The sequence below is a fragment of the Harpegnathos saltator genome, unplaced genomic scaffold (assembly GCF_003227715.2).
Source record: "Harpegnathos saltator strain DR-91 unplaced genomic scaffold, Hsal_v8.6 scaffold538, whole genome shotgun sequence".
Classification (NCBI taxonomy): domain Eukaryota; kingdom Metazoa; phylum Arthropoda; class Insecta; order Hymenoptera; family Formicidae; genus Harpegnathos; species Harpegnathos saltator.
Genome location: NW_020230358.1, coordinates 385001 through 411948, shown reverse-complemented (window position 1 = coordinate 411948; position 26948 = coordinate 385001). Strand labels below are relative to the sequence as shown.

The following is a 26948-nucleotide window of genomic DNA, read 5'->3' as shown; positions in this document are numbered from 1 at the left end:
ACCTTTTCCACTGTTCCCACTGATATCTCGCTCGCACTGCCTCCGTGTCCGCTCGCCGTCGACCTACGGCTGAGTCCGTCTCGGTTTGCCTGGCAGCGGCAGTCTGTATCTACTTAGCGCGCTCGAATTTGGCATCTGTGGCATTCGAACGTGTCACGTCTGATCCCGCGTTACCGTATCTACTTAGCCGGCCTGAAACCCTTCTTTCGCTCTTTCTTCTTTCCCCCGTATGCACTTCTCCCGCTTTGTATTTCGTATTTCGCGATATGCCGTGCGATTATTCGTGCAGTCCTTTTGCAGCCGAAGACTGCTTACATACAAAATGAAAAGATTGTTAACGACGCAAGTGGAGACACGCGACAATCCATGGCAAATCCGGATAAAATCGTACGACTACGTGCGATCGTGACCGGCATCGCGGAAACGAGAGAGACACTTGAAGTGTAAAAATACGAAATAAATATCACTTCGTGCGCGTCAGAATTGCCACGTCGTATACGCGTTGCACGGGATTCCAGAGTTGAATCCGAGCGACCCATAAAAAAAAATAGCACTTCGCGATAAGTGCTTTCTTCCGTGGGCTCCGCGAGAAGTTTGTGGCATCGTAAATGTGGAAGTTAACGAAGAAAAAGTTTCTTCTGGGTGGAACGGTAGGAGAGTAAAGTGAAAGGGAAAAAGGGGGGAGGGGAAGAGAGAGAGAGAGAGAGAGAGAGAGAGAGAGAGAAGGAGATCGGAACATTTTCACCTTCCGACTTTACTATGACTGCACACGCGTTACATTTATTAGGTTGTAAATAAAGAAAAAAGAAAGAGCGAGAGAAAGGGGCAGCACGTTGTTCTCGAGGAGCAACGGGGTGGAAAAATTCGCCGACGGGTGAAATTCGCAGTGTCCGGCGGTTGTAGGCTCATTTAATGTTCACGAGAAACACACGAGCGGTCAAAGGTCGCGGCGGTAAATTATTCAGCTCTCGGCGCGCGAATCTCCGCGTAAAATTTTCGGGACGCGAAGCGTATATATTCGCGTACGTATTAACGGCGACCTAGATTTCTAGCAAATTGCACGGGCACCTCGGGGTTTCTATGGCCACGCGTGTAATCCAACCCTAATCGGGACCGACAAACTTACCGAGCAAACAATACTGTTTGCAAATCGACATTCGAAGCCCCAAGCGGCGACGTCGCTCGAACTTATAACTCGATCGACAGACCGCGCTTGTGATATTGCAAACAAAATTGTGCGACCCCCTCTTTGCGCGTGCCGCCGCGCGATCGATCGATTTTCGTCCGCGCGAGCGGATTTCAGCCGTCGAAACATCCTCTTGGCGTAATTGGCTGCGCTTGAGTATTCGATAAAATAAGATATGTCGCACACAATGTGCGGAATACAGACTAAAAGAAATTACTGCGCTGAGAGAGAAATATCAGAGTTGACGCTGTGTTTTATATGTATAATAAGATAAATATCAAACATTCCATTAGCCGCGTATGTGTAATTCCGTAAGTGCAACTGTTTGCAGGGTAAAAGCTCTGCCTTTTACCCTTCAAATTCCGTCGAGCTACACCGTCCACATATTCATACCGTCGTTTTTTCTTCCGTTTTTTTATATATATATATATATATAGATTCAGGAAAGACTTACGAATTACCTAATATTTCAATACATCTCAATACTCTAGATTTGCATATTCTATATTCTATATTCTATATCTCTATTTCTGATTGGAATGAACGAATCAACTATGAAATTTAGTCGACTGATGTCGAGTTCTATTTGCACCACCAAAATAGGACGATAACTTATATAATGTTTCATTTCGAGATCCTTCATCGAAAATCGAACGGAATTTGCGTAATTAATGTAGAGCCGAAATTTCGACTTGTGATTTTACAAACATAACAAACTCGTCACGTTCCACGAGGTCGACATAAATGAAGCAAAAGCCCTTACCTGGAAACACTGCCGTCTTCTTTCGCGATCTTTCTTTCGAGGTCCCCGACACTCTCCGCCTTCTCCGCCTCGTGCAGAATCGTCAGTTCCGGCCTGTCCGGCTGCGCGATGCTACCGATCTTGAAGGGAAACTGTTCCTGCAGCTGAGGCTTCTGCAATCTTTTCGAACCTTCACTTCCAGCTCGACTGAGTCGCCTCTCCTTGACTTCCTTGCCGCTCTCGATCGCGTCGTCGAGGTCTTCACCGTTATCGGAGACTTTGGACAGATCCAGAAGGATCTCCGGCTTGAGGTTCCTCACGGAGATCTTCTTGTCCTCGCCGACGGTCAGCAGTTTGTCCTCCGTCAAGGTACTCTCCGAAGTGGACTTCGCTAAGGCGGGTAACTGCAACAACGAGACGTCGACGACGGCTTCCGGCGACGGCGCTCGCGTCAGGATTTTCGGCCTGAATGTTTCGGACACAATGGCCACTTCCGGCGGCGAGTGGACTTCGATCCTCGTGGCTGCTTCCTCAAAACGTATCGCGGACGCTTCCTCCGTCGTGATAATCCTCGCGGTCACCAGCTGTACTTCCGGCAACAAGTCGGCCACCTGATGTACAGCACGGTCGAAATTAGAATTAGAAGGCGTATCCAAATCGTGTCGAGGAAATTCTTTTCGGTAATGATACGGATTAAGAGATACCTTATCTACGACAACGTATTATGTGCCTAAGCACATAAACAATGCAGATCTCATATTTGCTGTAACTCAAGTTATCAAGCACAAACACGGATAGCTTTCCTGCTGAAAACTGTTCAGGAGTTTCTTTCAAATTTCTCAATCTCGACCTCGACAACATGATGTAAAAATCAAGGTCATCGGCGAGGTGTTCTCTTAATCCGTGCAATTACCTTGCGCCTTCACTATCCGTTTCTTGCTCTTCGAGAACATCTCGGTCCACTCACCTGCTCGCTGGTGTCCTCGAAGAAGATCTCCTGAACGTCCTCTTGAATCCTCACGCCCTTCTTCTCCTCCAACAGCGATTCTCTCGAGGACTCTCTGGAAAAGGAGTCCCTTCTCTTTCTCAAGGAGCTGGGTCGCTTCGCGGGTTCTTGAACAGCCGTCGCTTCCAATTGCTGGACGTCCGAGACGGCCACAGGGGCACGCTCCAAAGTTCGCCGTTGCTTTCTACTATCCGAGGTTCTTCCCGCGTCTTTCGCGACCGCCGTTGAATCCCGCGGATAGTCCTTTGCTTCCTCCGCTTCGGGTACACTCTTTAGGCTCTCCCTTCGCTTCACAGACGCGATTGATGCATCGGGGGTTGTCGCGGCGTGCTCGACTTCTCCCTCTCCGCCAACAGCCGACGGACGTCTGACTCGTTGCTGCGGTTGCTCGTCCACGACGAGCTTGGGAGGAACTTCCAGCGGCTCCGCCGCTTCGAGGTTGGCTCCGCCACCGCTGTCCGGGTAAATCGGGATACTGTGCCTCGTCAAGAACTCCGTCACCCTCTCGATGCACTCCTGCTCCTTCAAGCTTTTCCGCTCTTCGCGCGAACGCCGGTAAGTTTCGACGTGATCCTTCCGCTTGGACTCCTCGTCCTCCAGCGAGTCCGCTTTCCGCCTCGACGAGTCCGCCTCGATCCGCCGGTCGACCTTGCCGGCGCGCTTGCCGTCCGACTTCCTCGACCGCTTCTTACCGTCCTGCCTCTCTGCGAAGACCTTTTTCTTGGCGCCCTTCTCCGACGACGTGTCCGACTTCTCCAGCGTCTCCCTCGACGTGGACGTACGGCCTTCGGACTCCAAGCTGCCGCGGCGTTTCACGCTCTTACCACGCTCCGCGGCCTGCCGCGATGACCTCCTCGAGGTCGAGACTTTCGGCGTGTCTTCGCGCGCGCTGGTGGACGGCTCCTCCTGCACGGGCGGTACGCGGTCCGGCTCAACGGACGGCTGCTTCTTTAACTTGACCTTCGGCGCCACCTTCTCCATCCTCGCCGACACGTCCTTGCTGTGCCTGGGTATCCTCGTGGTCTCGACGATGATCGTGCCGCCGTACGACACGATGCTCGTCTCCTCGTGCATCGTCTTCGACGTCGTGGGGTAAAACTCGTGGATGATCTCGACGTCGTTGTCGACATCGATGTACCTGGTGGGCGAGCGCTTGTCGTGACGCTGCAGCTTGGGAGGTCGTCGTGCCGGGCTGCAGATCGGTGTGACCGGAGAGGCGTCCTTCCAGTGGTCCTCGTCGTCCTCCTCGTCCTCGTCGACCTGCGGCTTGTTCGTCGACGATTCCGTCAAACCTGCGAGCGAGAAGACGGTAGTGTGTTTAGCGCGATCGCGTCGAGCCGAGCTTCGTGAGTTTGCGGGAATGTAATGAGCGTGCGATGACAGAGGATCCCGACTTGGGATCCGTTAATTGGCTCGATTAATCTGCGCGATGTCTGGCGGCAGCTCGATGATCGCGATGATAAATCGTCCGCGGTTGTGGAAAAATTCGCCCTGCCGTTTGCAGCCGCGCGGAAGGACGTCGCGTGTTGCGGGACGATGCATTAAAGCGCACTGCGCTTTTGTGTCTATAAAGGAAGCTAATTTAATCGCGCGCGCGCGCGCGCGCGGAATCAAAATTGATGGTTTTCCTATATTGAAGCTCAATAGTAATGGCAAATTGCCACGTCACACAGTGAATCCTTGTGTGCGAGCGTGGGTGGGCATTTCGTCGATTTCTGTCAGCCGGTAGAGCGGCGAGGGGGGGGGGGGCGGCAAGGTCCGTATAGAAATCCCGATAATGCTTCGCGAAATGAGACGCGACACATAGCCCCGTTTCGGAACAATAGAAGCATCTGAAAACGGCCGCACCATATACTCACACATACGGGCGCGCAAACAAACGGTAAAATCGTGGCGACTGAACGGACGACGATTTATACAACCCGCTTTCGAAGTACAACGAGTACGAATGGTGGTCTGTGAAAAGTGCGCCCCGTAACGCGGAGATTTGTATTCCTTTCACGAGACCACGTTAATCATCGTACGAGTTGTTTCTAAGCCACCGGCTAATTTTTCATCGAGAGGAAGAATGAAACCCGCGCCGACGAGTAGCCGGGGTTTGTCTCTCCGCACACTCGACATTCCGCATTGTCTCAATTCTTCGTACAGGAATGTCCGTGTGTAGAAATTACGCGAGGAGTATAGAAAATAAGTAATTTTTCCATCTCATGCCGAAAATCGGCTGGATCGTTTCAAAAATCCTTTCCCGCAGAATAAGACGTACCATTTGAATATATTTCTACTCAAAGCATACCCTCTTCATGTATAATTATGTTCATAAAGAGAGAACACTCTCAGATCGATTTAACAACGACGTCGGCTATGATCTCGTAGCGTAGCGAATGATATCTCGCCGAAACGAATGAGGGAAACCGAAACGCAGCTCTGCGCTTTGTCGGGCTGATAGTCGGCCCGATAAAAACGCGATCGCTTCGCGGGTTTCCATCGTTCCTTCGAGGACGACGACCTGAAGGACGTACCTGATCTCGAAGAGAGCAGCTCCTCGAGCTCGGCCACGCGATCGGTCGTCTCGCTCTCATTGGGAAAACTTCTGCTCCGTTTGATCTTGCGAATCGGCGTCACCCTCTGTCGTAGAATCGAGCGGCGCGGGGAACGAGCGAGGGGAACAAAAGGCAGACAATTAGTACAATTGGTGCGTCAGTAATTAACAGGGCGTGCTCGTCTACTTCGCGGTGAGTTCTACTTGCTCGCTTGAACGCGACAACTGGCTTACACGCGAGCGCTAGCTCAAGTACACGAAGAGACAGCGATTGCAGTCGAGCAGACAAATCGGTGTGATTTTCGCTCTTCTTCAAAATTTTATAAATAAATTAAATAAATTAAAGTTAAAAAAATTAAATAAATTTCTAAATACACACAAGGCACATCGAAATAACTCGAATCAAGTGAAACGAACTCGATTGCAGATTTTTGTACACAGTAAAGCAACTTTAATCTTCTCCGAGCAAATTTTGACGATATATTTCGAGTTCTCGTGTGAAATGTAAACTCAAAGTTCAATGAGGCGAAAACTGACTCAACAAATCGCTGGTCACGTTTCTCGTCCAATTTACTTATCCAACCAAAGGAAAACTGCTCGTAGCATGTAGCTAAATCAAGCTTCGGATAAGTGAAAGACAATATCTACATTAAATGCACGATTACGCTTTGATTTCGCTAATTGCACGTCAGACTGTCGATCTGACTCGATTTTTCCTCAGTTTCACGTGATCGTAGTTTGCGCAATAAAATTCCTACAATTCTGAGACTCTTCGTTTCTGGTCAGCCGAATTTTGCTTTCGATACGCGCGATTAGGGATTCGCGGAGTCCACAATATTTCTCGGCGGTGGGAGTGAGAGGGGGTGGGGCTGGGGGGAAGGAACAAGTACGCAATACTAATGACTTCCCGATGAGAACTTGCGCAAATATCAAGCCGGTCTCGACGCGGCAGCGTGCAATTATATTCGACGGAGCGATCTCCCGCGCGCACAATTTCATTTGCGTGCGCACGCACAGAATGTGTTAACATTGACATGTTAATCAATTCTCTGATGTATATGCATCACCGCAAATTCTGATCTATGCAGAATTAATTCTGCAATGAGCGAGCGGCGCGCGCTCCCATGATCCCCGTTTAAACACGTTGGAAAATTCCGAATGCCACCGGACTAATAAATGTCAGTGCCCGAGCGATGTTTAATGAACGTAACGAACACAACGCTAGCGGATAATAATGAAAATGCGAACGCGACGATCAAGATCCGAATTCTAGATCGTTCTCCTCTCCTCTCCGAGGCTCGCGCGAATCTCTGCACGAGCTTCAGCTGTTTCGCTAGAGGACAACGGTAAGATATATCGCGTATATACGCGTGTGCAAGTGCGTGCACGAGCGTTACTCAACAATACGTTTGTTTCGTAATCTCTCCGTTGCCGATAATCCAATTAAGGGTATAGCTTCATACGAGTTTCGTACAAACAGGATTGGCCGGAAATCCGCGAGCGACGTCGCTAAGAGACGCGGAGACCGATTCCCGCGATTCCTTCTGCGGCTCCTCGCGAGCCCGCGAAGACAGCCGTCGAGCCGAGGCGACGGCGGCGCCAGAGGAAATTCTCCGCCGCGGGCCGAATGCCGACACTATCGTCGACACTATCGTCGATAAGCATTCGTGAAAGCAATTACGCAGCCGGTGCGTCGGAGGAAGCTGGAGCATTGCGAAACGCGAGCGTTTACCGATGGCGGGCATCTCTAGCGGCACGCTCTATTAATTAAATTAGATCGGAAAAAGTGCCTCCGGGGAGGGAGGGGGCCGAGCGCAATTAGATAATTGACGAGACCGCCGGGAGAGGCAATTTCGCGCGACGAGTGGACTTTCGTCTCTGTTTTCTTTTCCGTTCTTTTGTCCTCGCTCACCGCGAGGACGCGGATTTACGAGGCGCTCGCGGTCGCTTCCGGGTGATCGATCACGCGAGTGTCCGCCGCGACACGACGGCGAAACAGGAATATCAGGACGATGGAGGCACCCTTCGATCGCCGGAGCAAGAAAAGCCGGACAGGCGATTAAGAGGAGGTTCCATTGCGCCAGGATCGGTTTAAATTGACGAGCGGAATTGATCGCAGACGCTTGAAGCGGTCGATTCATTTCTCACAATTCTCGCGCAACGACGAGTTTTTACTTCGCCTATTGCCGACTGGCACGTCGCTCGCTTCGCGCAACGGAGATACGCTAACGATAATCTTATGCTGCGAGCGGTCTACCGCAAGCAAAAAAAAAAGGAGGAAAAACTGATGCAGATTGTGGGGACTTACCTAGAGAACCCGATATATAGTCTCTCTTTCTCTGTTTTATACTTAGCGATTCTGAGCCGCGCGATACGCCGCTAACAATGACGCGGATATTCGCGTCGAGCTCGTAAAGGTTGCATCGTGGAACATCCATATTACTCTAACAGGCGGGATCGCGAAAATCCGCGAATCGCGCAAGAGAGCGGAGAATCGCCGAGAAACGTTCGGATTCGAGCGACGGCGATTTGCCCGCTGACAAGCGGACCGACTCCGCGAAGTTTCGTATTCCCGAACGCTGCGTCGCGCGATTCGTACAATTCGCAAAGTGAGCTCTCAGCGGAGAACGAGACGCGCTGCGGAGAGAAACGACGCGAGCATTATCTATTTCGGTATTTCGTGTAACGAAACGTCTTCGCATACATACACACATATCATGCTTTCTCTCAGTGTATTCTTATATTTCTGATAAAATGTAACAAAGTGTCAGTGGTACAATTTCGTAACGACGGTGTGAACGTTAAATACATCGAGAACGGCGAGGCCGAGAAGGAAATTACAAAGTCGAAAGTCGCGTTCGTTAAAATCATTGCCTCTTTTTCTCTTTGGTTTCTTGTTTCCTCTTCTGCTTTTGATCAGTCGAAGCAAGTCGCAGCGAGCATGTTTTCATAGAATAACGAGTTAAATGAGTTCCGCCGGCGCGGCGCAGAAAAGAAAGGGGACGTGTCGCGCGTATCAATTATCGTATCAATTATCCACTGATTGAAATCGTGAAGCTCGAGACACTGGCGAAAGGGAGAAATCTCGAAGATAATCGAATGAAAGGACGGGACATTCGGTATTTCTTTTTGCTTTTTTTTTTCATTTTTTTTTCTTTTTCTCTTTTCTCTCGTCCCTTCGCGACCGCACACGCAGGTCTGCGTCTGGAATTATATCGAGTACGCTCGTTGCTCTCGAATATCGCGGCCGTTGTTATTATATTAAAATGGGCATAAACGAGAACAGTAGTATGTTTGATCGTGGTAACTTTTGTTTTCCGTTCCTGCTTTAGTTCCTCTGTTCTCTCGCTTTTCTCTCTTTCTCTCTCTCTCTCTCTCTCTCTCTCTCTCTCTATCTTTCTTTTTTTTCTATTTTGTTTTCCTTTTCTTTTTCTTTTTATTTCTCCCTATCTCTCTTTTTCTCTCTTTCTCTGTCTCTCTATCTCTCTTTTGGTCGGTAATTGCAGTAAATTCGCTTCGGAAATACGTCCGCCTCGACGCTTACGCCTCGCTCTGAAAATTGAAAAAAAAAGGTCGTGGTTAGAGATGCGTTTGAATGTTCGATTATAACTTATAATATCTTTGACAAATGAATGTTTTACCACGCGGCATTCCCGCTAAAGAAACTGTCTATAAGTGTGTGTGTGTGTGTGTGTGTGTGTATTTGTATGCAGCGCTAACGCAATTACGCGTCTGTTCCTTTCGGATGCGATTTTTCATTTCGCTCGAACCCATCGCGAACACATCACGGAAGAAAAACATACGTTTGTAATTTTCGGCGAGGGACGGGAGCGCGTGTAAAACACGCAGCTGAAAGGAACAGATTTAATCCTACGTGCGTTTGGTATTATTCAGGGCCGCTCGAAACGCACGATAGGAGCCGAGAGGTGCGAGAACTTGTGTTTTCGTATAGTAACAGAGAGTCGTATTATTTGTGGACACACATAATCTTTTCACAGAGATATCAGTATCTCTACACGTAGGGACACGTAGAGGAAGCATGAGAAGAGAATAGCCAGATGTTTTCTAGCGCATTCAGTTGCTATGTCAAACAAGCTACACAGGTCGACACAGAAATGCCTCAACACTTGTTATCATGATAACTAGGACGTTCACTCGCACGCACACGTGCGCGTACGGCTGAAAACCCCGATTCACCAAGGCCTGTGTTGATAGTCGTTACTTGAAACTTGTCTCAAGTGAGACCCCTGGATTTGAATTTCGAATTGGATGCATTTCATTTGAATTACAAGTCGAGTACGAGATATACGAGAGTCGCATACGAGATACTCGGATCTGAATTTAGAGTCAGATGTCCCCCTCTCGATTTGCAAATTTGATCACAAACACGTCACACGTGTCACGTGATGACTCAGCCGAGGAGCTCATCGGATCCGACTCTAAATTCAAAGCAAAGCAAATTTCAAGCGAGGCGAGTTTCACGCAACGAGCCTCCGCGCCTTAAATAAGGCAGACACGCTGATCTGTGCGCGATTAATTTCCGTCTCGCGCACGTAACCGACGCGCTAAAAACGAACGTGCCCCAGTCATTTTCGCGCGCACGAGCACGCGGGAAAGATAAGCGGGAGAAGCGCTCATATTTTGCGTACGATAAGAGCGTCTCTGCGAGCGGAGAACCACGAGTCGGAGCCACGTTTTCCCAGTGAACGAGTCAAGCCGTGTGTTCGTGAGAGTGTATCTGTCGCAGGGCTGCTGAATGATAGCGCCGCGGTGCAGGTGAAATTTATCTCGCAGTAATAAGGAGAGCAGCGAGCGCGGGAGAGATAGCCAGCGCCAGCGGTCGCCGGCGAGGAAGATGCACGAGCGTAGTTACGAGTCAAAGATGCACCTGGCGCAAGGGCGAACCGCTGCCGCTGCCGGCGAGGTTCGCTTTCGCGATAAGAGCGGACGAGCTTACGCAGTAATCGCGAAATACGCTTCGATAGACGCGCAAAAAATATCTCGGCTCTGGACGACGCTCCGCCGATCTCGCGAGTGGAGCAGTTTCGCGACGTAGAAGCGCGCAGAGAGTTCCGTAAACTTTTTCTTCCTCGATTTCCCCAGCTGGGGGGGATGATGAACGCGTTGGCGAACTTTGAGAGAGAGAGAGAGAGAGAGAGAGAGAGAGAGAGAGAAGAGTTTACGTAATCTCGGAAAGTTTTATGTGTCGCAACGTGCAAAAGTATTTTCGCGAACGAGAGTTTCGCAACCGAGCTAATTCGTCAAAGTTAAGTAATGATCCCTCGCGATTTAAAGGTACGAGCATTTTTCTCTCTCGGGCAGTCGTACGAATTGAAGCATTTTTTCCACAGACGGTCCCAAGTATTATTTTTCGTTTGCTATTTAACTTGTTGACGCTTAGCTTTTCCAATTTTCCTCCGTGATTCCTCCATCGTAAAGTTCTGGACGGAAAAGGAGGGAAGCTTATTACGGGGAACTCTTTGCGCTCCGCGGCGAGCTCACGTTGGCATTCGTTATATGACGCAGACGGTAAAATGCATGATTTCTCTGAATTCGTAACAGCCAATTTAACAGAAAGCTGCGCACGCTGCATTTTCGCATGGCGAATATTTCATCGTTGTCTCTGTCAATTTTGTGAAATACGATAATACGCCCCCGGCGTATTTATCTCACCGGTGCCGTTGTGTCGTAAATGTGTATGTGTGTATGCATGTGTATGATATCAATATCGAACAAAGGAAGTTTAACGTTCGAATACTTTTGCTGTACGAAGCGAAGCGGAGAACTGTAAGCATGCTAATAAGAAACGAGAGCTAGCTCTAAGAAACATACGTTCGCCTCGATTTTCTCTCGTGGTTACGTCGTGTTGCGAATTGCGTCGCCTGACAAAATGTAAGAGTTTTGTAAGTATCGAATATGTATTCGCACGAGCGGCGAGAACCGAGCGAGAAACGTCGGTCGTGCATCCTTGAGGACGTAGGTTGCACTCGGCGCGTATTTCCTTCTCTTTTTCTCTCTCTCTCTCTCTCTCTCTCTCTCTCTCTCTCCCTCTCTCTCTTTTTCTTCATCGGACCGGTGAGGAAACATTTTTTTTCTTTTTTCTCTTGTGTGGTTTATCGCTATGCGTGCGCGACGTGCGACATCTTCGCGGCCGACGTTTTATGCAGTTGCGCAAATAAAGCTCACAATAGACACTATGCACACAGTAAAGGACAGGATAGAGTAACAACAACGATCACGACAGCGACATCGACAGTAAATGAAAAGAAGAGGAAAGTAACAGTGAGACAATAACAGTGAAAAGAACGATAATACTAATAATCAATAATGATAATAATAATAACGTTAACGACAAGAATGAGAATAATAATCTTGTGACTTTCGCGTGCCTCCGAGACTCGGCTCGTAAAGATAATAACAAGAGCTTCACGTTCTAAGCGGTGAAGAAAAAAGGAAGCCTGGAGAGGAGAATCGATTTATTACGTAACTTGCGGTCAGATATTCCAGCGGCTACCACATCGAGGCTTATACCATCCGTTTGCTCGAAGTAGTTCGAGTATCGGGGAAGCGGTCGGAAGAAGTTCAGGTATAAACAGGTTGCGAGTAAGTAGTAAACGTACGTATCGATCCCCACACGAGAGCCTCTTGATAATAGTGAAGAAAGGTGCCAGTGAGTAGTAGACAGTAGTGGAATGGTAGTAGAGCTCTACAAAAAGGCGAAAAGTTTGACATACGAGCTTGCTTGAGAGAAAGAGAGAGAGAGAGAGAGAGAGAGAGAAAGAGAGAGAGAGAGAGAGAGAGAGAGAAAGAGAGAAAGAGAGAAAGAAAGAAAGAAAGAAAGAAAGAGTTCGATTAAAAATTGTTAAAGAAGATTGTAACAGAACGAAAAGGAAAAGACGATGATACTTAATCATAAGAAAATAAAAGGGAAAAAGAAAAACAAATAATACGAGACATCGTCAGTTGACAACTTATACTTGATCTTTACTTGCCTCTCTGTATCTCATAACTTTCTCATTTTTGTCTCTTTCTTTTCCCCCTCTTTTCACTCTTTCGTCTCATTGATTCTCTCACTCTGCCGCTACTTTGCCGCCGGTTTTAGGCCATTCTTTTTCCCTTTCGCGCTTTTCCTTTCATCCCTTTGTCGTTCTTTTATTTATCAAACTCACTCTTTCCCTCGCTCTCATTCTTTCTCTCCCTCCCTCTCTCTCTCTCTCTCTCTCTCTCTCTTTCTCTCTGTCTCTCTTTCACTCTCACATTCGTACCCTCACGCACATGTCCGTTCGCATCAGTCCCAAATATCGTTCCACTCAATTTTAAAAGACAGTAAACTTTTCGATCTCTTTCACACACATCTCCGTTCTTTCTCTCGCTCTCGCACTCATACTTGCCCGACTGCAAAGAGACAAATGGCAAATGTAACATACGCAAAGAAACATAATTCCTCAGAAGACGAAATATAACTTGCTAAACAAAGATTGCTAGTACGGTCGTGTGTGTTTCGTGAGTTTTAAAGAATTTTGGAAGTAATGTGAGAGAAGTCAGTCGAATGCAATAAAGTTGTTTTGTTCAGCTACTCTACCAGGCAACTTTCATTCACTATTACAATCGTTTTGTTCTGTACTTACTTAGTCGATGGTTTGTCGGCAATATAAACCCATCCGCGGTAAACACCGAGCGCTATTATCAAAAATCTCTTTTCCTCTCCCTTCGTTTCTTTCTTTCTTTCTTTCTTTCTCTTATTCCCTTTTTTGTTCACCGTACTATATATTGTTCTCCATTTCTCTTTCCGGCGCCGACGGTGCAGCGCCGAAACCGAAGAGATATTCGCACACTTCTCACGTTCACCGAATGTCCGACCTTTCTTTCGTCTTTTCCCGTTCTTTCCTTTTCTCCCGACTGACCGGCGCGAGAGGAACAAAATTATGAGACGCATCCAAAACTCATTGGGTGGGCATTGTATTATAAAGTCGCCAAAACAAGTGCGGGAAATACAATTTTGCACGTAACAGCGATTATGATATCGTGCAAAGTTGTACTTATTATACAAATAATAAATCAATCGTAATTTAACGTGTAATGAGTCAAATAAAAGAAGTATAATTGATCGATCAATTTAATGATTTAATTGATTGAATCAATTTAATGATCATCATTATAAGAATGATGGAAGATTCGGGTGACGAGGCAGCAGTCGATGTTACTCGCAAATTCCAAAATACGATATATATACTCTTTGTGACTTTCGCAAACATCGAGTTTCCGATGCCTCGCGAAAGTATAAAACGTATATGCGGATAAAGATGTGCACAGTAGCCGCAATCATTGTCACTTTAACGCGCGAGAAAATTTACTCAAATATTGCTCCGTGATTCGGCGAACGAATCACGCACGAGAGGATCTTCAGGCTTCGATTCCCCCTCGGCTTTATTTTCTCTCCGTACGAGAGGCGAGTGCTTAAAACTTCGCGATAAAGCTCACTTAATCCCGCGACGTGGGTCGCATTTCGCGCAAGGACGCGCGCGATTCCCAAGCCACCGCGGGGAATCACAAACGGCTAGGTACGGGCGAGGGCAGAAAATTGGCTTGTCCAAAATTCGCCGGTCGACTGATATAACTCGCGTCCGAAGATATCGCATAAATCATTCAAACGCCTGAGCGCACCTCGGAATATCGCCGAAGGCGGCCCGCGCGATCGTAAATATTGGGCTTCGTCGTTTTTATTGATCGTCTTATGGATGTTCCGGCTGCAACAGTACGAACGCGACGCGGAAACAAGAACTACAAGAAAACAAAAAAGAAGATGTATATATATATATATATATGTACACAAAGGTTAAATTATCAACAAAATCAAGCGTCGCGCGCGCATAAATAGTATAGCGTAAAAAAAGAAAGGACGAGCTGAAACGAAGCAAACGATTAAATCATGAACGCAAATAAGCACAGATGATGAACACAATATGAGGAGAGGAGAGGGAGAAAGAGCACGAGCACGCACGCACGCGCACACACACACACACACACACACACACACACACACACACACCACACACACACACACACACACACACACACACACACACACACACACACACACACACACACACACACACACACACACACACGGGAAGGACGGGAGAAGACGGCGGGAACGGATTGGCGACAAGCGGGCGAGTGATAAACGAAATAAAAGAACACGTATACGGCACCCTATATATTTGTCGGTGTGCGTGCAGCATATCGTGAAATTTTATTTGACAACATAAAACTCTGACATCCTCCGCCGCTCGTCGGATCCGCTCGTTGGGTCCGACGACATCGCGAGAAAAAGAGAGAGAGAAAAGGAGAGAGAAAGATATACAATATTTCTCTTAGTCACGAGCTTTCGACCCGCACTCTTCACCCAATCTTCGCAAGTGGATGGAGCATCGCCACGTTTTCCAGTTGGTGCATGCGAACGCGGCTGCCCAACCACTCGCGAAACTTTCCCGAGCGGAATGTAGATGCCAGCGTCGACAAATAGGATAATAACTCCGGCTGGATATCACTTGAGCCGGCCTGGATATCGATCGTCCCGACGTATGTATATACATATATGCGTATATATATGTATATACGTATTAAAATATACTTATGTATCAATAATCGTACAGCGTCGAACGAATTGCAGTCTTATCGCGATTGCCCAAACAACTCGCGCGCCCTCCGCGAGGTGTGCCGTATAATCATGAGATAAGAACTCAAACGATGACGATGACGATGACGGGGTGAAAACACAATACAACATAATCAACTCAGGACACATAGATCAACACAGAGTTCGGGATGCAAAGCACATTTAAACGCGTCTTGGTGCGCGCTGCAGTGAGTTACGTTAAGTATCGATGCGTGTGAAGTTGCCTTTAATTCGACTTGGCGAAAATCCTCTTCGCCGCCGACGAATCGCAGCAACGATGCGCTCGAAACACAAACTAGATAACGTACTTTATATGTTAACAATACGCGACTCCTCGCAAATTGCCACAGTGGGCACGATAAACTTAACATAAGGGAAAGTCAGTCGTTGCAAATATCATTTACAGTTACGTATCTAAGTATCTATAACGTACAAAGAGAACCTGTCGTATAAAAAAAATATATGTATGTATATATTTGTGCTCTAAATTATATATACGAGATGGACGATGGACTTAACGTAAACACGTACTACGTCATGCAGGTCTAGTGATGGACTCTCTGCGAATTACTATAGTTCTAAAAAATCTCAACACGACTCGTCACTTCATAAGAATGTTAAATTTATGCTTTGGTGTCTTGTCAAGCAGTCGCGCAAACGTGGCAAATATCAGAGAGTATCCCTTAATGTTATGCACGCGCAAATTATCTCTTCCTTTTGACGTTTACTCTGCCAATTTCACGATGAATGACGAACGCTACGCAAGCGCGCGAAGCAAGAAAAAAAGGGAACACACACTGATAATTTTTTTCTTTTCTTTGGAAATTTCCAATTTCGCGGAAATTTTGCACAGACATCTTTCATGCTCGACGTTCGCGAATGCGACGTTGTTGAAGTATGTATGTGAAATGTAAGGACGGTTACTTCACTTTCATGGACGGAATCCCGTTAGGAAACACGCATTCGGTTTTGTGCACACGTTCTATTTAATCGACGAGTAAACGTCTCAGTCTATCTCTCCAGCGAGAAATTTGTTCTATAATAACGCGCACAGTAGAGATGGGCGACGTACAGAGGCTGGCGTAATAGCCTTAAACACTTATATTATTAGGATTGCTATGATTTTCAACCTTATGCACGCGTGTGCATATAGTTGAAAGTTGCAGTCGTTACGTGTTAAAGGTATATATGCCGGTCTGTGTATGCACAACAAACATCATGTAAACTCTAACACTTATTTACCAAGATTTCCAGCGACTTTTTCAACCTTACACATTACTTTTATATATAGGAGAGTAAAGATGAAAATTGTAGGAAATTCTACCTAATAATAAGTATTCTCACACACACATACACACACACACACACACACACACACACATACAGACTTATATGACACGATGATGATGAATCGACGTCCAAATTGTTTCCTTTGTTCTTTTCTTAAAGGAATGATCTCATTGATATTTTACTCAATTTTACTCAAGTCATACACCTCGCATCTGTTCAATTACAGCAGCAGAAAAATCCTTACTTTTCCAGTAAAATGAATTTCTCTTTCTTAGCAGTAAATTTACATGTATCATTAAAATATTCGCACGTCGATTCTTCTTTTCGTTATTTTCTTTCAATATCGTCCATCCCTAGCGCACGGTGATCAGATACGATTAGCCGAATCGAAAATCATTCGACTGTACATCATCGAATTAATCCAGTAAACGTATGTAAACCGTCTCGAAGACGCGCGAACCGCAGTAAAATTTAGCAGAGGCAAGAGCCTTGAGCTCTAACTATCCGAATCAAGAGCGACCTTAAAAACTCTCGGATTTGAAGAGGCTGTTCTGATGCTTCAGGCCCTCGATCAAATCCATGTGATGAGGTGGCTCGGTCACGTTGATTTTACGCTCGCGGAAATACTCCCGCCTCTGTTTGTGGCTATCCACGATCGAGCAAGCGGTCGCCTCGACGTCTCTATCTCTCGTAGCCTCGGTCCGGTCGTCCTGATCGCTCACCTGGACAATACTGTCTGGTATTGGCAGCGGCTTGGCCACGCCGATGCGTACGGTCCCCTTCGGGGCACCTTTCAGGGCCTGCACGGCCTGGTCCAGTGTTGCGTTCTCTAATGCGATGTCGTTCACAAACAGAAGCCGATCACCCGGTATTAACTGCCCGTCGACCTGCGCCACGCCGCCGGGCACGAGCGACCGTATTACTATCACAGTTTCGTTGGGGTTCATTGGATCCTAAAAGCGTGTCGGACGGAAAAAAAGAAGAAGCAGATCGGATGGTTATTACAGCTTCTCGTCGTCTTTCTTACTCGCGAGGTCTCGCGCACGACAAAAAAAAAAAAGAGAAAAAAGAGACTTCACGTTCGCACCTGATAATCCAAAATGGAGAACCCAAGGCCCCTCTCTCCCTTAACCAATTCGATAATTTGCGGCTCGGAACTCCACATCGCCAGACCGGTCAGCGGTTCCAACGAACGCGACTTCATTTTGTTTAGACTCGCGTCAGTCACCGTGGCCGTGGTCGTCGTAGAAGCCAAGGAACCGTCCGATTTTGCTTTTACGAGCCGATCCATCGTGGGCAACAAGTTCTGCAGTGACCCGCCGAGGATGCTCTACGGGAGAACACAGTTTTTCGCGGAGTGTACCTTCAAGTGACGCGCTTCTTGGCAAGCGACTCTGACAGCGGACGCTGACGCAATCGCTCTACTCACTCTAGTTTGGAAGGCGGCCTGATGCTGAGCGGTGTCGATAGGACAAAGCGGATCTTGCGAGGCGATGTTCCTTCCGCAAACCATGCGAACATGTATAGGCAACTCTTTTAGCACGCTAACCACTTCCATGTGATTGATGCCCAATAGGCGGTAGCCGTTTACCTACAAAAGCACGATATCGGTTTTAGAGATTGTTCGAGAGTAACAGAGAAGTGGTAGAATGGTGATGATGGTATTAAAAGAAGCAGAGCGCCCAGTCGAGCGCTTTGAAAGGAAAACGTTGGACGGAGACTTTGCTAAAAGAGATACGGAAATTCGATAACCTCTAGCAGCTCGTCTCCGGAGCGTAGCGTGCCGTTCTGTCCAACGGGGCCCTCCGGCAGAATAGAACGTATATAGTGATGAGGCCTGACTTCTTGGCCGTTCTCCACGTCGACTGTTCCCTCCAGGCTGATTCCGAGACCGCTGCCTTCGGCGAATTTTTTCAGTTGGGCGACCTGTTCGAGTGACAAGGAAAAAAGGGGGAGACGCATGAAACGTTTCTCTCTCTCTCTCTCTCTCTTTTTCACATACACACACACACACACACACACACACATACATGTATACATACACAAAATAGTTTCTACAGATAAAATCGCGTCGCGAAGGCACTTACCACAATTTCGGTGTCTGGCCCGACGATCTTCTGCCACTTGGACTTGATCGCAGCGCGGATCTGAGGCGTAAGCTCGCTCGAGGGATCGCTCAATAGCGCTTCCACGTTGGTCGCGTCATCCTGCTCGTCCGACGTTCTGATGCGCTCGCCTTCCTGCAGAATCGCGCTGTCTACAGTGGTGTGGGATTCACCCTCCGGCTCGATCTCAGTGGTGGTTTCTCCATCCTGCGCCACGTGGAAAATAGATTCAGTAACGTCGTTATAATACGCGAATGGTATATATATGCACATAACCCGCAGACGGCTGGGGTTTTGCAGTCGCAAATTTGCGATATTCCGGATGGCGAAGGGAAACGTTAAAATTCAAGAAGCGAGCAAACACGGAGTGCGATCGATCTTGGAGCGAACGCGACGAGATGATATTTGATTAATAACCGGCGGCGGTGGTGTAGAGGTAACTCTCGCTCCGAAAGCTACTTTCGGCCAACTTCTGTTTCTAAACAAAAGGCAGGACTCACCGCGCTCATGGGGAAACTAGGTAGGCTCGTTATAGACGGGGAACTCGGCTGAGGTAGTCTTGATTCGCTCGCGGCGATCGCCTGTTGAAGCTGCTCGAACTTTGGTCCACGTAGATATCGCTCCAAGCAGAGGGCTACCGTCTGCCCCGTGCGCCTCAACACCTCCACGGCCTCGTGATTAGTGTAGCCCTGTAGAGAATGTCCGTCCACCTCCACTATTCGATCATTTATCTGGATCTTATTGCTGAGATCGGCCGCGCTACCCTCGCTGATGCTCTTGACGAAAATCCCGGAAAGTTCCTCTGCGAGAACCGAAAGCAAAAGTTTTTCATCAGCAACGCGCGTCGAAAGACGCGCCGCCAGTCGCTCGTCTGACATCGATCAATCCGCGTGACTTCATCGGCCTAATATCTTTCAACTCGCGAGCTCATCGAGATGTTCTTTTTCGAAAAGGCGTCGGCGTTACCTCTGCCGTGGGGAAAGGTAGCTTTTCGACATACTGATTGCGCTTGCGGGCTTCCGTTACCTTTCTCGCAGACGTATCCGGCGATCGTGATCCCGAGGCCGTAGATGTCCTTCGTAAGCTCGACCGTGAAGCGCTCCATTTCTGGCAGTGAATTAATATCGAGAGGCTCCATGGTGAGCACCGGTAAATCCTGCAGTTGCACCGGAAGTGGCACCGCCGGTATAACTGGCATCGCTCCAATTGGCATTGGGTTGCGTACCACGTCCATGATGAGACCGGGTCTTGCCTGAGGCAGAAAAATTTTTCCATGTCATGCCGGCGGTCTGATGCGACATAGGAAGAAATGATTCTTCGTCTCTTCCCATCTCTTGTCTTCTCTTCCCGTCTCCTCTCGACGCAGAGCAGAAAGGATATGGGCGGGCAAAGGGAGGCACAGAGATGAACAAAGGGCGAAGGGGGGTGAGATTCGCATCGCAACGCGAAGGAGGAAACGCGACGACCGCCGTGAGCCGTGGCTCCTGGACCACTGCTGTACACCACACGTACACACATATACTCACGTGCATTTCAATGTCGGATTCCTGCGAGTACATATATCCGTCGTAGCTCGAGTCACCCTGCGCGTGTCGCGCGTTGTAGCTGTCCGAGACGCTGTGCACCAGATGCCTGTCCAACTCGTCCGGATCCCCGAGGATTTTCGTAGGGACGATCGGAGCGTGACTCCCGAGAGCCTAGAAGCACACAACGGCCAAAGGGGAAATTTTGCGCGTGTCTTTCCGCGCGACGTCTTCACGTTCAAATTTATGGGAACTTTTTCATTCGTCAGCCGCGAATGCTTGAGCTCGAAACGGTCACACCGGTCGTCGGCACTGGCCTCGGTGTCGGCATCCTCCTTGTCGGCGCAACGCGTGCGAGGATGCGGAAGAGCTCCTTCTTCCGTGAAGCTCCATGGCGCGTGTGAAACGTTAACTAAAGATCCTGCGCGGTTCTTTCCTCGGTAAAATTTCTCACGAGGATTACGGAAACGGCGCGGCGACGGCGATAGAACCGCGCATGGAATAATAACGATCGTTGCGCGCGTTAAGCCCGCGTGTGAACGGATTGCGGAGCGATGTGTAGCATACTGCATCAGTTTACAGCGAAAGGGCTTCGGAACTTTGGAGAAAAGAAAAAGTTTCCGTTCACGAACGGCTACGGTTAAAAGCGGCCATTCTCCACTCCCGGCTCTCTCTCTCTCTCTCTCTCTCTCTCTCTCTCTCTCGGTGCGTGTAGTAGCGTCAGATCGAAAAATCCCGCTCCCGCCCGGCGCTTTTCAGTAAACGCTTCGTATTCATCGATCCTTCTTCTCAACGGATCGATCGACGAAATCTGGAGCGTGTATAACGCGCGTCATTTTCCGGACACCTCCTTTTTTCAGGTCAGGTTTTTCAACTTTCACGGACGCGTTACGTAGCACGGGTGCGGGCTTTATCACACTTCGCTTCGCAGCGACCCAACTGGAGTCTCGCCTCGGGGGGATTTTATCAGGTCTTAACAAGTGATATTTACAAGTCAACAAGCAACGAGGACAGTTTGTTACAACCTTTTCAAAAAAAGGGAGAAGAATAGAAAGAGAAAGAGAGAGAGAGAGAGAGAGGGGGGGGAGAGAGGAAGAGAAAGAGGGAAAAAGGGGAAAAAGTCGTTCGCCGAAAGGTGTTTGTCACCGTAGCTTGCTGACAGAACCGGTCGCGCGCTATTTAATATTCGCGTAAAGTACGGCGGCCGAATTATACGTGAAGCGCAGGATATAAATATCGATCAGGCGATAGAAATTGAAAGACCGGGAGAGCGAGAAGCCGAGGAAGAGTGCGCTTTTACTCCCGCGTAGCATTGCGCGAGCGTCGAGGACGCTCCGTGCTATCAGACTTTTTTCTCTTTTTCCCCTCTTTTTATTCTTATTTATCCTTTCGTTCGCGTCTATTTACCGAGTACGCGCTCCGCTCCCGCGCGTCGTGTCGAAGAACAGCTGGTGGGAAAGCAAATGAAGATACTTTGTTCCCGCGAAAATATGGCCGCGTTTAACGCGGCTCAGTTCCCGCGGAGACCAGGCACGTTCCGGAGGTTAATTATGCCGGCTGTAGCTAAAATTAAAGCTCGCGGATCTCATTTCGTACTCTTCGGAATTCTCCCGCACAACGCGTTTACGCGCGCGAGCGCACACGCGCCGTAAACAGCTCATTTATTACGAAAGATAAACTCGAGTGACGGAATCCTCTAATCCTCTCAATCGTCCAAATTTCAAACTTAAACCCCCGCGTGGCGATCCGAGCAGGTTCTATTTTCCCGCAATTTCGCTCACAGCAGAATCTCGCGCACGCGAACGGTTACTGCTGGAAATAATGGAACCGTCGCCCCGTAGAGAAAATATCCTCCTGCATTATTCATAATCTTCGAATTACAGTCGCACGGAGTGCGGCGTGGCGCTCGAAAATCCTGGACGCATTTTTCTTCGTCCTCGAGCTCTCCGTTTCTCCTCCATTTCGACGTCTTCGACCCACCTCCGTTATCTTCTCCCAAGTCGCGCGGGTAAGCCAGAGAGGACGCGAGAAAGTCTTCTCGAGATCCTCGCGGTTGTCCTTTTGTCGTTTTCTTCACGATGTCGATGCGCATTGCAGTCTCATCGATAGTATATTCGATTTCGCCGCGATTTAACGCAATTACACATGTGAATTCCGTGTTCGGAGCCGTCGCTACAGATAGTCGATAAGCTTTGACAATGACGTACGCGAGCCGTGTGGTGCCATCAATCTCCAGACATGGCGGACATCTTAAAACCACGCGCTAGAATTTAATGGCTCGCATCTCGCCCACCTAACGCGCGTCTACTTAAATATGTAGCCACGTGGAAGAAGGCCGTGCAAGCAGTGGACGGACGCGCGTTTGCTCGTGTTTCTCGCTTCTAATTTGCGCCGAGCTGATAAATAGAACGAGCTTCACAGCGTTGTATACGTTCGCTCGTTTACTCCTTCCTTCCTTCCTTCCTTTTTTCCTTCCCTCCTTCCTTCCTTCCTTTCTTCTTTGCTTCCTTTCGTCGGATAGTCCCGAGAAAAGAATGACGCGGAAGGAAAGAACCAATACAAGCTGTTCTCTTCAAGAAGACCGCGTTGCACACCGCCGAACGGGGACGAAAATGATGGCACGTGTGCAGTATTCGTTGAGAGCCCGTCGCAACCGTCGCGCCGCGCCGGCGATATGTGCAGTATACAAGGGCGCGATGATTTAATAAATTAGCGAAACCGCGTGAAATTAAATTTGCGTCGAGCTCCATTACTCCCGCCGTGTCTCTTCGCGCTTCGTCGGTGGATGAACGAGCCGGAACTCAAACGCGACACGGTCGCGTAATCTTCAGTTACAGGTACGTTATTTTTTGCTGAAGTAAACGGCAAAGAGGTGAGAGAACGAGACGAGAACGGTCGTCAGGGGCCGTGCGATCGGACGATTATCGGAGAGTTCTGTGGCCTCTCAGCGGCGCGATCAGCCGCCTCGGCTTTGGAGCTGCGGCGGTGGATTACGACAGCGTAAATGAAAGGCAAACGGTGGCGCCGTCGGCCGCCGCTGCGCCTAATTAGTCGCGATCGAACGCGGAGGACGAGTCGCGCGACGACGACGACGACGACGACGACGACCACGAAGAAGGGGGACTGCACGTACCTGGTAATCCGGCGAAGTCGGCTCCACGGGTCGCGCGACGACGAGCCGCACGTGTGTGCCCGATTGCCGTAAAACCGCGGCGACCTGCTCGCTCCCCATCCCGCGTAGATTGACATCGCCGATCTGCAATATGTGGTCCCCGCTCTGGAGTCGATTATCCTGCGGACGTACAATGCGAAAAGGAACGTTTAATTTCCGCGACTGTCATCCGGAGGGTAAACGCAAATATTTGCGTCCCGGATTTTTCTCGCTTCGCGTTTCCTCAGTTCTTTTCCTTTTTTTCTTTCTTTTGTTCGAGAGGGACAGACGAGGGGGGGGGGGAGAAGGAGAAAGAGAGGGAGAGAGAGAAAGGGCGTGACAAGGGTTCGAGAGAGGGAAAGGGTTTGTTTTACGCCGTAAGTCACCTCGGGGCGTGCGTTTGATGTCGAAATTAAATCTATAGATTCGTGCCGCACGCACGACTCCGGGCTGTCCGTTGGACTGTGTTGGATAAACGTACTGCTGTGGAAATCCGACGAGGAAGTTCAATGAGAGAGAGAGAGAGAGAGAGAGAGAGAGAGAGAGAGAGAGAGAAGAGAGAGAGGGGGGGGGAGGAGGGAGGAAGAAGGAGAGAGAAGGCAGTAGGAGCACAGAGACCGAGTAAAAGAGTGAAAGATACACGCAACGCCGGCGGATTATGATTAAACGAGTAAGCCATCAAAAATTAAAACATGAAGCGACTAATTGAAAAAGCGACTGCACTGCTGAGGATTATGTCCGTGATCCGAATTGACGTTACAAAAAGCGTGCTCGTGAAAATGTAAGATATAAATGTAAAAAATATATAAAATAAATGCAAATGTAAGGAAACTGAAGCTAGAATCAACGCCATGTGAGAGAAAAATATTTATCGGCTCAGTGAAAAAAAGTGCGGCTCGATTTTCGGATGAAATTTCACGTCGTGGCGTCCGGTGGAAATCGACTGTTCGTCGGTCAAGCAATAAGCCGTTGTTACTTGCGATCTTGCGCTGACGCAGAACATCATCAGCATGGTCGCTTGTACCCGCGGGTAACGCTATTTACTACGATCGAACCGAACATCTTGATTGACCCGATTCGTATTTGATTTACTCACGCGATCGGCAACTCCCCCTGGAAGAATGGTTTTGACGACGACGCCGGTGCTACGGCCGCCGATGATACCGAATCCAAGACCGCTGCCATCGTTGATGAGATTTATCACTTCAACTTGAGCCCATTCCGTATTCAACTGTGAAAAGAGAAGAGAAGAGAACGCCTGAGATCGGGTCCTTTATTACTGAAAAAACGCCTTAACGATATCATCAAGCGCTTCGTCTTCGCCCTCAAACGACCGACTGTGTGCTGGCCAATGGCACCACAATGGCACGGGGGGCCGAACTGTCGGCTGCCATTTTTATGAAAATTTTATTACAATCAGCCGACTCCTCCCGAATCTATCGATCAAGGCGAGCATAAAAGAGAACTTCAGAACGGGACCCTCCCTTTTAATTTTAATTTCGGCGCGACGGTTGGCCGGTTTAATCGCGCATGGGGAAAGGAGCGGCGCGTCTTGCGGAGATTCAAGTCGCACCTTCTTCAGAACGTGATTACGGTGAGATTTAGCTTTATTAAGAGACTACTCAGCGGCGAGCGCGCGCGTGCTGCATAATAAATTTCGTGAATCGTCCCCATACCGTGCAGACCGACGGAAAGCGACGTCGTACCTTCGTATAATCGGACGTTGCGCGGGAGACTTTCCGTGGATACGTTTCGCATATTTTCGCACACGTGCTCAGTTGTGACGACGACGTTAACGAAAGCATCCATAATCCACAGTGCGGAAAGAAAGGGCTAATGAGGATGAAGTATGACGGCGGGAAATAAGGGTAACGACGCCGAGAACGGCATCCACCTCGCCGTGGCATATTTTAACAAAGTTAACGAAATGAACAAGATTACTCGGGATTTTCAGTAACGACGAGAAATTCGATTTGTCGCGTCGACGGCGCGCTTAAGAGCCAGATTAATGCGCGACATTTTCCCGCGCTTTAAAACACGACGAGCGTATGCAAGGTCCTCTCCGTGCGTGTCACCGACCGACCTGTCTTTGCGGTTAACGTGACATGCGGGTAAATAATTGCGCTTAGTGGCGGCCAATTTACATTCGAGAATTACCGCGAACGCGGCAGGACCATTGTGTCGAAATTCCCCACCGTGTGATTCATCAATTTTCTTGCCGCTTAAGCTCGCTGCATTCGCCAACGAGCATTGCGTTTGCCAGCGGCCTTTATCCGAGCATCAAATGATTTCAATAGCTCATTGTAAATTTGTATAAAGGCAACAAATAACGAACGAGTACATCGCAGGTAAAGTGCCCTCCAAATTTCTCGGAACGAGGTCTCGCTCAAAGTCGCTGAAAAGTAGCGGCATTTTCTCCCGAAGCGTTAAAGAAAATGCCGCCACTCGCGAAATCGCACGAACAAATATTTCGCTCCAACTTCGAGCAAGTTCCGTACACAAGCGAATGTTCCAATCGATTTGACTGAATATATTCTCGTGACGATGGAGTACCTCGGATTCGGCCTTGAATTTCGCACGAAGGTATTCACCGGCCGATTCAGCCTGGCAAATTTACTCAATCCGCGCGATGAAGACTCACTCGCCGCGTCGGTCATGTTGCTTTTCGCTCGAGATTTCTCTTCGAGAGATCTAGAGCGTACTTATTAGCCAGATTGCAGCCGCGAGTTTGCGCGGCTGCAACCGGAACATCGGAAAAATCCTACAGCGGCACATGATGAGTTGCGCAATAACCGAGTTACGTAACGACAGCGCTAATTACATCAACGTGACGATGAGCGCGTTAATGAGCGCGCGGACGTAACCGAGAAGTGTGGTCTCGCGTGATTTAATGACTCGCGATCGAGTCCATTGTTCGGACAGGATCGATCTGACGATCGCGCGTCATGCTGTAACGCGCGCATAATAATAATTGCCGAAAATCAATAGAAGCAGTAAGCAGCGGCGAGCCGGCGCGGTAATCTCCGCACCCTCGCGCGATATATTAGGCCATTAAATTTGATTGGTTCACCGGGGTTTGCTTCGTTATCGTCCGCGGCCACAATTAACGACCTATTTAATATTAACGTTTCGATTGCTGATATCTCTCTCGCACAAGGGACGCACAACAGCTCGCGTGCACTCGCGGCCCGCGGTGAAGAACGATCGATCGGCGCCGATCGATTACTCGCCGTCGCTTTTTGCTCGCCGTAACGGCGCGCGTCGGGAAAACAATTCGAGATCGAGACGCCGCGGCCGCCCGGCGCTTCCGCATCCGCTCGTTGTTCTCGAGCGCAATATTATAACCCCATTTATTGTCGGATAATCCTTTCATTTCCTGCCGCTCTAAAATATGCGAAGAGGAGCGAGAGTTGCGAGCGGAGACCTGGTTCTGTTCGTTATCGAATAAAGTTTGAAATTCGCTAGCGCAGCCAGAGCCAGTCAGCCTCGAGTGCGTCTCGCGGCGTTCCAATTTACGAGGCAACATATCAAACAATCGGCGGGATTTAATTAAAACGTTTTTATCCCGTTGGCTGCATCGCCGCGTTCAGACGTTTCCCGGATTAAATACCGACGCCGCGCAGTTACTGGCTCGTTAAAACGCGCGAGCCCCCGATAAATTTCTATAACCCACTAATTGCTTAGCGCGGCCGAGCACTCACGTCTCGCCGGGGTGTGCGAAACCCTC

General features: G+C 48.7%; 1 protein-coding gene across 6 annotated transcripts in view; it reads right to left on the bottom strand.

Moving 5' to 3' along the window:
- The window catches only part of LOC105190328 (uncharacterized), a 107629-nt gene that overhangs the window by 28426 nt on the left and 52255 nt on the right, over positions 1-26948 (bottom strand). For 5 of the 6 annotated variants that reach the window (XM_025303201.1, XM_025303202.1, XM_025303203.1 and 2 more), the window contains 13 exons: positions 24318-24452; positions 23204-23362; positions 20074-20244; positions 19574-19799; positions 19048-19349; positions 18530-18754; positions 18195-18368; positions 17872-18033; positions 17530-17772; positions 17165-17395; positions 5454-5559; positions 2896-4226; positions 1950-2539 (listed from right to left, as the gene is read on the bottom strand). In XM_025303201.1, coding sequence (XP_025158986.1) covers positions 1950-2539; positions 2896-4226; positions 5454-5559; positions 17165-17395; positions 17530-17772; positions 17872-18033; positions 18195-18368; positions 18530-18754; positions 19048-19349; positions 19574-19799; positions 20074-20244; positions 23204-23362; positions 24318-24452 — 4055 coding nt within the window. The remainder of the gene's footprint in view (positions 1-1949; positions 2540-2895; positions 4227-5453; positions 5560-17164; positions 17396-17529; positions 17773-17871; positions 18034-18194; positions 18369-18529; positions 18755-19047; positions 19350-19573; positions 19800-20073; positions 20245-23203; positions 23363-24317; positions 24453-26948) is intronic. The other variant, XM_025303205.1, reaches the window with a different exon arrangement.